At 44.3% G+C, this 12,486-nt stretch overlaps 1 protein-coding gene across 1 annotated transcript; it reads left to right on the top strand.

Moving 5' to 3' along the window:
- Positions 1-1,063: 1,063 nt before the first annotated feature.
- Positions 1,064-7,672, top strand: LOC140588643 (uncharacterized). Its single transcript, XM_072710454.1, has 4 exons — positions 1,064-1,220; positions 2,770-2,904; positions 3,147-3,255; positions 3,746-7,672. Exons 2-4 carry the CDS (start codon positions 2,770-2,772, stop codon positions 5,578-5,580), a joined length of 2,079 nt encoding a protein of 692 aa, XP_072566555.1. The 5' UTR covers positions 1,064-1,220; the 3' UTR covers positions 5,581-7,672.
- The last annotated feature ends 4,814 nt before the right edge of the window (positions 7,673-12,486 follow it).

Below are 12,486 nucleotides of genomic sequence, written 5' to 3'. Positions count from 1 at the left end.
CACATGCCACTGATTCTTTAAACATAGCTGCTAAAAAAGGAGTTAATTGAACATTGAACATCTTATAGAATTCGCATGTAAGCCCGTCATTCCCTGGAGACTTATTATCCTTCAAGCCTACTATACAATTTCTAATCTCTTCACAACTAATATCCTTGTCACAAAATAGTTTAAAATCATCATTTATCTTTTTTGTTGTTGTATCAGTAATTTTATTCAAAAACAAATCTGTTTTTCTGTCATCATAGGGTTCTGGAGTGTATAAATTCCTATAAAACTGGGTGACATATTTAGCAATTTCTTTATTATTTTCACATATTTTATTATTAATCATAAGTTTACGCACAGATGATAATTCATTATTACGTTTTTCTAGATTAAAAAAATATTTCGTATTTTTCTCACCGTGTTCAAGCCACTTCTGTCTACTCCTTATAAAGGCACCTCTAGCCTTTTTTTCATAAATGTTGTCTAATTGTGACTGCAAGTAAGCCAACTGCTTAAGCTCTTCGGTCATTATATTTTGTTTACTACATAATTTCATTATTTCTTCAATTAATTTGTATTCTTTCTCTTTATTAACCTTAGCAATTGTTTTACCTATAACTATAGCTGTGCTTCTTATTTCAAATTTCATTAGTTCCCAGTTGTGACCAAATTCATTAAGTGCACATGCCCTTTTCCAATATTTCTCTATAATTTTAACAATATTATTTTTAAATAATTCAATCTTTAATAGGGATTTGTTTAATTTCCAATAATTCGTTTTGGGACCAGTCAGACTTGCAGCATCTTTATTGATATTAATCACTATAGCTTTATGATCTGTCAACACTGAAACTTCAATTCCCACTAGTTTAACATCATTAGCACTATTTGCAGAGATTAACCAAAAATCAATACGAGATTGTTTAGTCAAATCATTATTAGCCCATGAGCCGAACTTCCCATCACTTATACAGATCAATAGTGACGTACACGGAAAACCAGTGTGCGCATGCGTCCGCAGATCGGGCAGCCACACTGCCCTCCAATCAGGACGCGGCGCGCGGCGCGAGTGAAGTCTAAAGGATGGGGAGGCGCCGCCATTATTCGATCAGGCTGCAGCGGTCAGTAGACATTACAATCGTGGGTTTAATTACGACTGAAAGTAACGCAGGACAACGCCGTTAATGGAAACCACTTTCTAGTCACTAACAGGAGGAGGCATTTGTGGCACGGTAAGGCGTTTGTGGGGAATGGGTTTGTATCTGTGACTGCAAATGTAGCTAGCTAGTTTCGTATTCTACCGGGAGTCCTTTAGTTACGGAAAATATGCTTATATGTTTGCAGAAGTGATAAAGTAGTCAAATTCTGTACTCGACTAAAAGTAATTTTGCTTCAATATTATTACAATTATAGTCGGCGTAAAAGTACTCAACAATTTCGCTACTTGGGTGAGAGTAAAAGAGTATCCAGAAAAGAAGACTACTGGAGTTGCGAGACCGCGGTGAAGTTTTATGTTCGATATTCGCTACATTTACTGACATCTAAACTGCAATATCTTCGGGATTATGACGGCAATTCTTTTCAGATTAGACTCCACATGTGAAGTTAAACAAGGAAAATATTTCACACTTTTAGTTGGTTCCACATCCTCTACCAATGTGAATTAAAAATACAAAGCAATTCGGGAATATCCTTCTGCTCACATAAAACTGCTGGAAAATTTAGGGACCATCTTGAAAGTGCAATGCCAATCAGCATAACACCACTTGTACAGTATGTGTCCTTTAACCGTCTATCAGTATTGCTGTTGGATAAATTGTAATACCTCCTTCATTTTTAAGCCAATCAACATCAAACCAAATTCAGTGTGCTCCTCCGGCCCTCTTTCATCTTTCACACCATTTTAGGAAAGTTCCACACTCAGCTATTTTGCTGAACCACCAGTGCTTCAAGTGGGCCGGAACACAGTTCCGGAACTTCTGTATTTTTTTCTTTTGGGTTCCGCCACTTTTTTCTGCGTTCCGGTACTTACTGAAACTGATCCGACGCAGCGACAGTGGCCCGAGAAAATTAGAGTTCCTGCACTTATTTTTTCCCCACTTCAAGCACTGTGAACAACATTTGTATGTGTCCATATAAATGTGTATGATATTATGAATATGGGTGTTTTGTATTAAATAACTACAGAAAATATTGCTTATTCTTAATTTCTAAGTAAAGTAAAACTGAATGAGTAAATGAATATTAATACACATTACACAGTCTGGTCCTACTCTTGATGCTGCTCAGCCTCCTGCTGAGTGGGTGGGGTCCCTCGATGCAAAAGCCCTTCTCTTGCATCTGATGGTGTAAATGTCAGTGGTGGTGGGTAAGCTGTTCCCCACCAGCCTCTGAGCTGCCTTCACCACCTTCACCTCTTGTTTCTGAGCGCACCGCTTCTACTCAGCTCCTAGCAGCTGCGCTCTACCTCCCCAGTCCAATGTTCTCAGAAACCGCAATCTGCCTAACATAGACATGACTACAGGGGGAACAGTCGTGGTATATCCACCCCTGATATCCATGAGTTTGACTGAACTGTACGTCAGGTGCTTGTTTAGTCTGTGTGTATGAGGCTGTGTGTCTGTCTTAGTGTATGTGTCACATGACACACAAAATGTTATTAATGTTTATGGCTGTTGTCAAGGTGACTTTATTAGGTGGGGTTAAGGGTTATGGTGCATTGCAACACACTGATTAACTGGCACAGTCTCACTGAATTTAATTTCATTTTGGTTTCAGCAGATGCCTTCCTGCAGTAAAACCAGCTGCTGTACAAACCAGAAACTTTCCCAGCAGGGTGTCGAAGAGGTTAAAAAAGAGGAGAGGGAATACCTGATATCTGAGGCTGAAGGGACTGCGAACGAGAGCACCTACAAGGTAAAATTAAGTGTATGTGGGTCTCTTCCCAAATGTCACTTGTCCGTTCTGAGGTGGCTTAATTTGTGTATGTTAATTTCAAAAGTGGTCAACGGTAGGTCACACCAGACATGATTTCAGTTTAATGTCTAACCTTTAAGTAATTTTGCTTTCTGCTGTTCTGTTTGTCTAAGTCAGAAGAACCAGCTGTATAATTTTAGGAGGTGAACAGCTTATTCTGCCTTGTTTGTTTTTTGTGACAGAAGGTGAAGGGCGCAGTGGTTCAGGATGTGACTGAGGAGGAGCTGACTGGTTCTCTGCTGTTAGTCACTGATAGCAGGGGCAAACAGTGTGTGAAACCTCCAAACCCAGGTGATTTTAGCTACTAACGCAGGAGTGCCCAACTCCAGTCCTGGAGGACCAGAGCCCTGCACATTTTTGGGTTTCCCCTCATATAACACACCTGATTCAACTCCTTGTGCTACTTACCACGCAGCTCTTGAGCTGAATCATTTATGGTGGAACACGGAAAGAACTAAGCTACACAGAGCTCCGGCCCTCCAGGACTGGAGTTGGGCACCCCCGTACTAATGTATACCATGAAACCTGCAATTGTTTCGGTACATTTGTAGGTAATACTCTGTGCTTCAGGTTGCCATTTCAAACTAGCAGTGTTGTTACTCTGTGCAGTTCAGGCATGGCAGAGATTGCAGCATCAACAGCACACTGTGAACATGGACTGCTTATATAGTAATGAAGGCTCTTTGGAAGATGTCTGTGTTTCTTATTCGCTTTTTTCCTGACTTTGTATTAACCCTGTCCCATCTCAGTACTGAGTGACTTGTCTCTATCTTGCCCCCAGCAAGGAGAGCGGGTGAATCCTCCCAAATCATCGCTTCTTTTCAGGGTCCATTCTATACCACAGACATTGGTCTGCACCGATATACCAAAAAATCTCACCCTAAGGAACTGAGGCTTGGATCAGTAAACACAGCTGAGCATTCACCAGTGTCTGCTGGCCCCAGTACCGCTCAGCTCAGTACAGACACACTCAGTTCCCTGGAAGAAGCAAACACAGACACACTGACGGTTCAACGGGGTTCCCAGAGTGAGAAGATATATAGACAGAGTATAAACCGAGGCTGTAAAATAAACAGGCAGACTTGCATGGAGAAGTCATCCCATCAGTGTTCTGAGTGTGGGAAGAGCTTTAGTGAGTTACGAAACCTCAAGGGACACCAACGAATTCACACAGGGGAGAGGCCCTACCAGTGCTCCCAGTGTGGGAAGAGCTTTAGTGAGTCACGAAGCCTCAAGGGACACCAACGAATTCACACAGGGGAGAGGCCCTACCAGTGCTCCCAGTGTGGGAAGAGCTTCAGGTGTTTAGGAGACCTAAAGAGACACCAACGAATTCACACAGGAGAGAGGCCCTACCAGTGCTCCCAGTGTGGGAAGAGCTTTAGTGAGTCACGAAGCCTCAAGGGACACCAACGAATTCACACAGGGGAGAGGCCCTACCAGTGCTCCCAGTGTGGGAAGAACTTTCGTCAGTTAGGAAACCTCAAGATACACCAACAAATTCACACAGGAGAGAAGCCCTACCAGTGCTCCCAATGTGAGAAGAGCTTCAGCCGTTTAGGAGGCCTAAAGAATCATCAACTGATTCACACAGGGGAGAGGCCCTACCAGTGCTCCCAGTGTGGGAAGAGCTTTAGTGAGTCAGGAAGCCTCAAGAAACATCAACTGATTCACACAGGGGAGAGGCCCTACCAGTGCTCCCAGTGTGGGAAGAACTTTCGTCAGTTAGGAAACCTCAAGATACACCAACAAATTCACACAGGAGAGAAGCCCTACCAGTGCTCCCAGTGTGAGAAGAGCTTCAGCCGTTTAGGAGGCCTAAAGAATCATCAACGAATTCACACAGGAGAGAGGCCCTACCAGTGCTCCCAGTGTGGGAAGAGCTTTAGTGAGTCACGAAGCCTCAAGGGACACCAACGAATTCACACAGGGGAGAGGCCCTACCAGTGCTCCCAGTGTGGGAAGAACTTTCGTCAGTTAGGAAACCTCAAGATACACCAACAAATTCACACAGGAGAGAAGCCCTACCAGTGCTCCCAATGTGAGAAGAGCTTCAGCCGTTTAGGAGGCCTAAAGAATCATCAACGAATTCACACAGGAGAGAGGCCCTACCAGTGCTCCCAGTGTGGGAAGAGCTTTAGTGAGTCACGAAGCCTCAAGGGACACCAACGAATTCACACAGGGGAGAGGCCCTACCAGTGCTCCCAGTGTGGGAAGAACTTTCGTCAGTTAGGAAGCCTCAAGATACACCAACAAATTCACACAGGAGAGAAGCCCTACCAGTGCTCCCAATGTGAGAAGAGCTTCAGCCGTTTAGGAGGCCTAAAGAATCATCAACTGATTCACACAGGGGAGAGGCCCTACCAGTGCTCCCAGTGTGGGAAGAGCTTTAGTGAGTCACGAAGCCTCAAGAGACACCAACAAATTCACACAGGGGAGAGGCCCTACCAGTGCTCCCAGTGTGGGAAGAGCTTCAGCCGTTTAGGAGGCCTAAAGAATCATCAACTGATTCACACCGGGGAGTGGCCCTGCCAGTGCTCCCAGTGTGGGAAGGGCTTCAACCGTTTAGGAAACCTAAAGAGACACGAGCGGATTCACACAGGGAAAAGTTACTGAAAAATTACACTAGTGTATTCAGTGACATTTCAGTACATGTAATTGAACTTGTGTGACTCAGTTAATAGTTAAAGCTTTTTAATTGGGACCTTGACTGGAATAGTATGTTATAGGGTCAAAGGATTAGGTTTAAAGATACTGTACTTGGCTGTAGAGTAGAGCAATAAACCAATTTTATCAAATAATTTTAATTTTTGGTTTAGAGCGATGTGTAAAGTGACAATTGCGATAGACTTTAAACTACCTATGTAACATGGAGCCTGTGAAGTGCCCAAAACTCAGTGGAAACCGCATAAAGTGATCACGTCTCTCTGGGTGAAATTGATCACTTTAAGCAAAAAATTATAACAGATTTTTCTTTGTCTCTGGAATTTTACCAACTCTTTGGCATTTGTATATTTGAAACGCTTGTGGTGTGTTTAATTGCAGTACTGTACGACTTTACTGAACTGTGTATAATTCAAATACTATGATACCATACAGAACTGTACATAAAATGTAGCTTATTGTAGTTTCGCTGATGCATCTTGTTGGCTTGTTTTTGGCAGTTAATCATAAGCTTTGAGTCTATATTCATCATTGAGAGAAAATTATTTTCTTTTTCCTCGTCATGTTTTCTGTGCAGGCAGCATTAGCCTTATGTAGCTACCTAGAAGCAGACGAGTTACCGCAAGACTAACGAATTAAAGTAAAAAAGAATTACCGTTACCGTTTAAATCTTTCCCCCATTAGTTGTAATGTATAAAAGAAACCACAAAACGAACACTGTAAGTGGATTACTTTAAACAGTACTTGTACAGGAGTGATTTTGTCCCAAGCTTTTTGGTCCATATAAGCAGTTGATTACTATAACAGTGATCACTATGAGCGGTTTCCACTGTATTCTTTACATGCCTTTTTTTTTTTCTTTTTATTTTGGGGGCTCTGTAAATGATTGTGACTGAAGGATTAAGTTTAGGAAACCTGACATCACCGATTCTTTGGGGATTAAAGCCTTGTTCAAGGGCTCCACAGTCATATGATCACTCTGCCATGGAATTTGCGCTGACAAATGTCTGGATTTGCAGAACCAGTCCTTTCTTTTCTTTTTGCCATTTCTCAAGCCTTTTTGAAAGCAGTTATGCTTGTACTTATTTACAAGTTAAACCATTAAATATTACAATGTTGGTCATTCTGGCGAACTTTCAGAATAAAAATATATTACGGTGAAATTTGGGTCTGTTGTGTAGAGCAGTACCTTGCCTTTTTAGGTGTATTAATAGTTTGCCATTTGTTGGTCTGATTTATTTAATTTTCTCCAAATAGGCAGCCAAAAATCATTATCAAGAATACATAAGCTGTTTTGAATCTCACAATTTGTTTCACAAGATGTATATTTTTGCTTTGTCAATTTCTGTTTTGTCTTCATCTTAGTTGGCCTTAATTTTTTTCAAGTCAGTTGCACTGGATGTCATGAAATACTTGTGTATTACAGAAATAAATGGTAAAACCGTTCATCCTAGAAGTGATATTGACAGTTTAGACAATTAAGTTGAATAATTTGAGTATGTGTTTTTCTCTTTTTTAGAATATAAATGAATGTTGTTTGGTAATGAGTTTGTGACAATGACCAATGTCTGTCCTTTGTTAATTCTGCATAAATTTATCTTATAAATATTTGTGCATTTTTGTTAAAGACAGTGTTTGCCTCAGTGGCCTAAGCCAGGGGTGGCCAATCGTATCCACAAAGGGCTGGTGTGTATGCGGGTTTTTGGGATAACCTTTAGGTCAGCTGTTCAAACCCAGCTGTGAGGACTCTTCGGCCAATCAGTCCTCTAATTAGGGAGTTGCAACGAAAACCTGCATAAACACCGGCCCTTTGCGGATACAATTGGCCACCCCTGGCCTAAGCTTTTGTGCCTGTGATCAGAAGGTCACCAGTTCAAGGTCAGCTATGGCATTTCTGCAGGTCTTTGAGCAAGGCCCTTAACCCCCAGCTCCATGGGCACCACGACAGGTGGCTACCCTTCACAGCCAGCTTGCTCTCACCTACAGAGAGCAAGTTGAGGGAGGCATAAAGAGGATTTATCTGTGGGGTTCAATAAACTATGTTGTTTTTACAAATATTAATATTTGGTGTGATTAATCATGATCAGTCATGGAAAACTGTACAAGTAATTCATTTTTTAAAAACAATTCCCAGCCCTATATATTTAAAGGGCCTATAGTTATTACAAAAGTATTCCCGGTCTCTTCTGATATTTTGAATTCACATTAGTTGCTAGTGGTTTTCTGTTATTTTTGTAAATATGTGATTGAGCAGTAGTGATACTGAGCTAAAGTCATCATAAATCTACCTTCCTATTAGTATATGAGAAAATCTGGAATCTGGAAAATCTGGAATTATAATGCAAGGTCATTCTACTGCAGAAATATAAACAACCCAATTTGACTTTGTCCCCCCGGGAACTCCTACCTACTGACCTACTCACCATTAACTTAACCTGCCAAAGCACAGAATCAACTGCCAAAGAAGGGCAGAGTCATGTCTCCAAGTACCAAAATAAAAGTAGTTTTCCCTGAGTTACGTGTAATGTTGTTCAAGATACTGATATCAGTTTTGTATCACAATACCAAAAAAAGAGTATGATTGTATCACATTTAAATATTTAAGAAATTGTCACAAAGTGGATAAGAACATATGAAATTTACAAACGAGAGGAGGCCATTTGGCCCGTTAAGCTTGTTTGGGGAGAACCTAACTAATAGCTCAGAGTTCTTATCTAGCTCTGATTTAAAGGAACCCAGGGTTTTAGCTTCCGCTACACTAGCAGGAAGATTATTCCATACTCTAACTACACGCTGTGTAAAGAAGTGCTTCTTCAAATTCGTTTTAAAATGTTCTCCCACTAATTTCCACTTAAGGCCACGAGTTCTAGTAATTAGACTAAACAGCATTTGGCTGAACAGCATCCAGACCCGTTAGAATCTTATAGACCTGGATCACGTCCCCCCTTAGTCTCCTTTGCTCAAGGCTAAACAGATTCAGCTCAGCTAACCTCTCCTCATAAGACATTCCTCTAAGACCAGGAATCATTCTCCTAGCCCTCAGTTGCACCTTTTCTAAGGCAGCAATGTCCTTCTTAAGGTATGGTGACCAAACCTGCACACAATATTCTAGGTTGGGTCTTACCAAGGAATTATATAAATGTAACATCACCTCCCTTGACTTAAACTCCCCACATCTAGAGATATAACCCAACATTCTATTGGCCTTTTTTATTGCTTCCCCACACTGGCGATAGTGGGACATGGAAGCATCAACATGCACACCGAGATCTTTCTCGTAATCAGCTACCTTTATTTCAGTGGAACCCATAAAATATCTGTACTTTATATTTCTGCTCCCTGCATGGATTACCTTACATTTATCTGTTAAATTTCATCTGCCGGGTATCAGCCCAGTTGCTAATTAAATCCAGATCCCGTTGTAGCCTCTCTGCTGCTAGATCAGTATCTGCTACACCACCCACCTACAGTAGGTGTCGTCAAATGTTGGATGTACTGAATTTGCACTTTGGATAGAGATACAGTTGTACTCCTTTTACATGTCTCTTGTGTGGAGAAGTTGCATAGATGGAAATTGCTGTTGCCCACTACCTGCCTTTAGCAGCAGGAGTGAGATATAGTGTTATTTTGGCTTTAAGCTGTGGCAGGCAAAACAACCCAAAAGTTTGACGAAACTGCACCAATGAACAGGACTATGCAGGGCGGACCAATGACCTGCGTGACCCAGTGGGCTGTGCGGCATGGACTAGTTTAATTCCACAGCCTACATAAAAGTAGAGCTATGGTAAGAAAAACATGTCAAGCTGTGCAAGGTGAATTGTAGAAACTGTGATAAATAGTACTGAAATACAAAATAGAATTGATGAGCCCCTTGATAGTACAGGGAACAATGTAGAGACTGAAATTAGAAGGCTTAACCTTCCACAGAGGCAGGTCCCTGGGGCAGCTTTTCATTTTTCACATAACTTCTCTGGAGAAGCTTCTCGTGGCTACGTAAACATGAGACAAAGGCAAATACGTCTATTAATCGCAAAGGCAGATAATGGTGCAATCAGGTAATGCTGGTATTTTCATTCATAAATGGCTGATTTTCAAACAGTGGTGTATGCATATTTCTGTGGCAAAAATTGTAGAAACCTCTAAAAAAGATCATTAGCAAAATGTGTATTTGGATATATATTTTTTTTCAGATGCCAAAGAATTAGTGGTGGTCCCTTCAGTAGAGACTTGTGCCTTTTCACCTCACCTGAGGCAGCCCTGGATCCTAGAGGTGTTATGACCGTGTGAGCCGGCAGTGAGCGTGGAAGCAGGATCGGGCACACAGAAATCCAAAAATGGGGTTTTATTCAGGTAAACTGACAGACAAGAAATCACATGATAAAACAACATCAATGCAGCCGACCGACAAGGCGACGAGGCCTCGGAGGGGGACCCGCAGGTAGGGGTGTTCGGTTCCGTTTTTTTTGGAGTCGACTCCGACTCCCGACTCCTAATTTTGGAGTCGGTGGAATCGACTCCTCGACTCCATTTACTTTGAATTAAAATAGGGTCAGGATTCAGAAGGTGCGTCTCAATATGCTTCCTCGTTTCCTCACTTCTCGCTCGTATGTCCTACGACCCTGAAACCGATCGAGCTCCGCTCTCTTGTAGGACATCTAAATTCTTTAATTCCACCGGGAGGAGGGCGAGGAACGAGGAGGCTTCCTGAGGAGTCAAGAGCGAGGATACAAATGTTTCCTATACTAAAATGTTTAATCAACTAAACCTTATAAATCCCCCTCCTTTTCACATCGCAGCTTCTTCAAATCATATTTAAGTGTGCAATATTAATTAATCATTAAACTTGTAAAAGCAGACTTGTTTTAGACAGTGTATTTATCTAGCCTATTTATTTTGTATATTATTTTATATAATTTTAATTTCTGTATCTTTACATTCATTATAATCTTTTCGTTATAATGAACTGTTGCTGTGTTGAACTTGAAAAAAACACTCAACACTGGGAGTCGATTCCTGACCTGGAGTCGATTCCGACACTAGGGCTAGTGAGAGTCGAGGAATCGACTCTTTTGGAGTCGACTCCCCATCTCTACCCGCAGGCAACCACCGAGCGGGAGCCAATGGACCCGCAGGTGCCCCCCGAGCCCCAGCCAAGGCGAGCGAGGGCGAGCGGGACCCGACCCCTGCATAGGTGTCCCCTCCCCTTTCAGAACACCGACAGGTAGGGACCTGGCCGGGATCCACCGCATTGGGGCGATGGTAGAGGGGTCAGTCCCATAGAGGGGTCCCCGAGAGGTCCCACTCGAGCTCCTCCTCCAAGGGGGAAGGAGTGGTGGTCAGACAGTCTGGGATCTCCTCGGGGACTGGGACTGGTATCATGGGAGCTAAGACGGCTGGAGCAGGAGGTGGAGGCAGAGGAACCTCGAGTGGAGCCGGGGCCAGAGCAGCGGAGCAGCAACTGGAGGCGGGACCTCGGGAGGAGCAGCAACCGGAGGCGGGACCTCGGGAGGAGCAGCAACCGGAGGCGGGACCTCGGGAGGAGCAGCAGGCGAAGGCGGGACCTCGGGCGGAGCAGCAGGCGGAGCAGGTGCCTCAGGAACGGGCGAACAGGGACAAGCAGAGCAGGCACCTCAGGAATGGGCGGAGCAGGGACAGATGGAGTGGGAGCCTCTGAGGGCAGCGATGCAGCTGCCAGGACTGGAGCCTCTGGAACAGGCAGGTCAGGCGGATCAGGAACAGTGAGGGGCAGAGCACCGACCGCCAGTGCAGGAACCGTGGGGGGGCGGAGCATCGCCCACCTGCGCAGGAATCTCTGGTTGTTTGGGAATCATGGAAGTCAGAGCAGGGGTTTGTGCCTTGGCAGTGGTCGTCGCCCGTTTAGGGATCCTGGGGACCCTAAACCCCGGGCTCTGTGGTGCCCAGGGGTGCCGCTGCTCTGGGCCCGGTCTGGATGGGCCTGGGTCCCCCGCCCTGGGTGGATTTTGGGGAACGGGGGTGCTTATGGGGGTGCTGGCTCCAGAGGGGGGGTACTTTGCCCCCCCCCCCCCCCCGATCCTTTCCTCCCCATCTCTAAATGCTTCCCTCCTCCCGCTCCATCACACCAACACACATGTAGGGCTTTGAGGTGCAGGTGCGTCGCTGGGATGCAGGGGAGGTATTCCTCCTCTGTCCCCTCGTGACCACCTGTGTCTCAATCATACATCACAACTTAGACACTCTCATTACTTACTCTCTCATGACACATACATTTAGGGCCTTAGAGGTGGGCACACAAAATGGCATCCGGAGGGCGGTCTGTTTACTCAGCCTTACCTCTGGTGCCAGTGCCCACTTCTCAATTTCAAGTCGCACATAGACATTGAGGGTTCTGGGGAGGGGCCGAGCTGACACCAGCTGTTGATTGGCAGAGGGTGGTTAGCACCATGCCCTTCCCCTGTTTTAAAGCACTTTAGAACAACACGCACCAACACCACATCTGAGCGGGCGAAGGGAAGCATGGGGTCTTTTCACACCCCCGTTCTCTGTTCGCCATCTGGAGCCAGGGGCTGAGAAGAAGAGCTGGCCGTCCAGTCAGGGTCTTGGCTGGTAGGCTTCTCGGCTGCTGCTGGGTCCAGGGTGGTCTCGGAGTATAAAGTATATATGGGGAGTATGAGTGTGTGTACGCCGTTCATTTCTGTGTGTCTCCATGTTGGGTGAATATTTGTTTATGTGTGCATGAGGGTGGGAACATATGCTTGTGTATGTGTGTGCCTGTTTGTCTATATGTGTCAGGCTGGGTCTTAGACTCCACCTGGAATAACATCTATTCCCCCTCGCCACACTCCCTGCCGGTGGATGGGGCCTCCGGCTGCTGATGCA

Source organism: Paramormyrops kingsleyae, chromosome 4, assembly GCF_048594095.1.
Source record: "Paramormyrops kingsleyae isolate MSU_618 chromosome 4, PKINGS_0.4, whole genome shotgun sequence".
NCBI classification, from domain to species: domain Eukaryota; kingdom Metazoa; phylum Chordata; class Actinopteri; order Osteoglossiformes; family Mormyridae; genus Paramormyrops; species Paramormyrops kingsleyae.
Note: the sequence above shows the minus strand (reverse complement) of the source record. Positions and strands in the feature narration are given on the sequence as shown.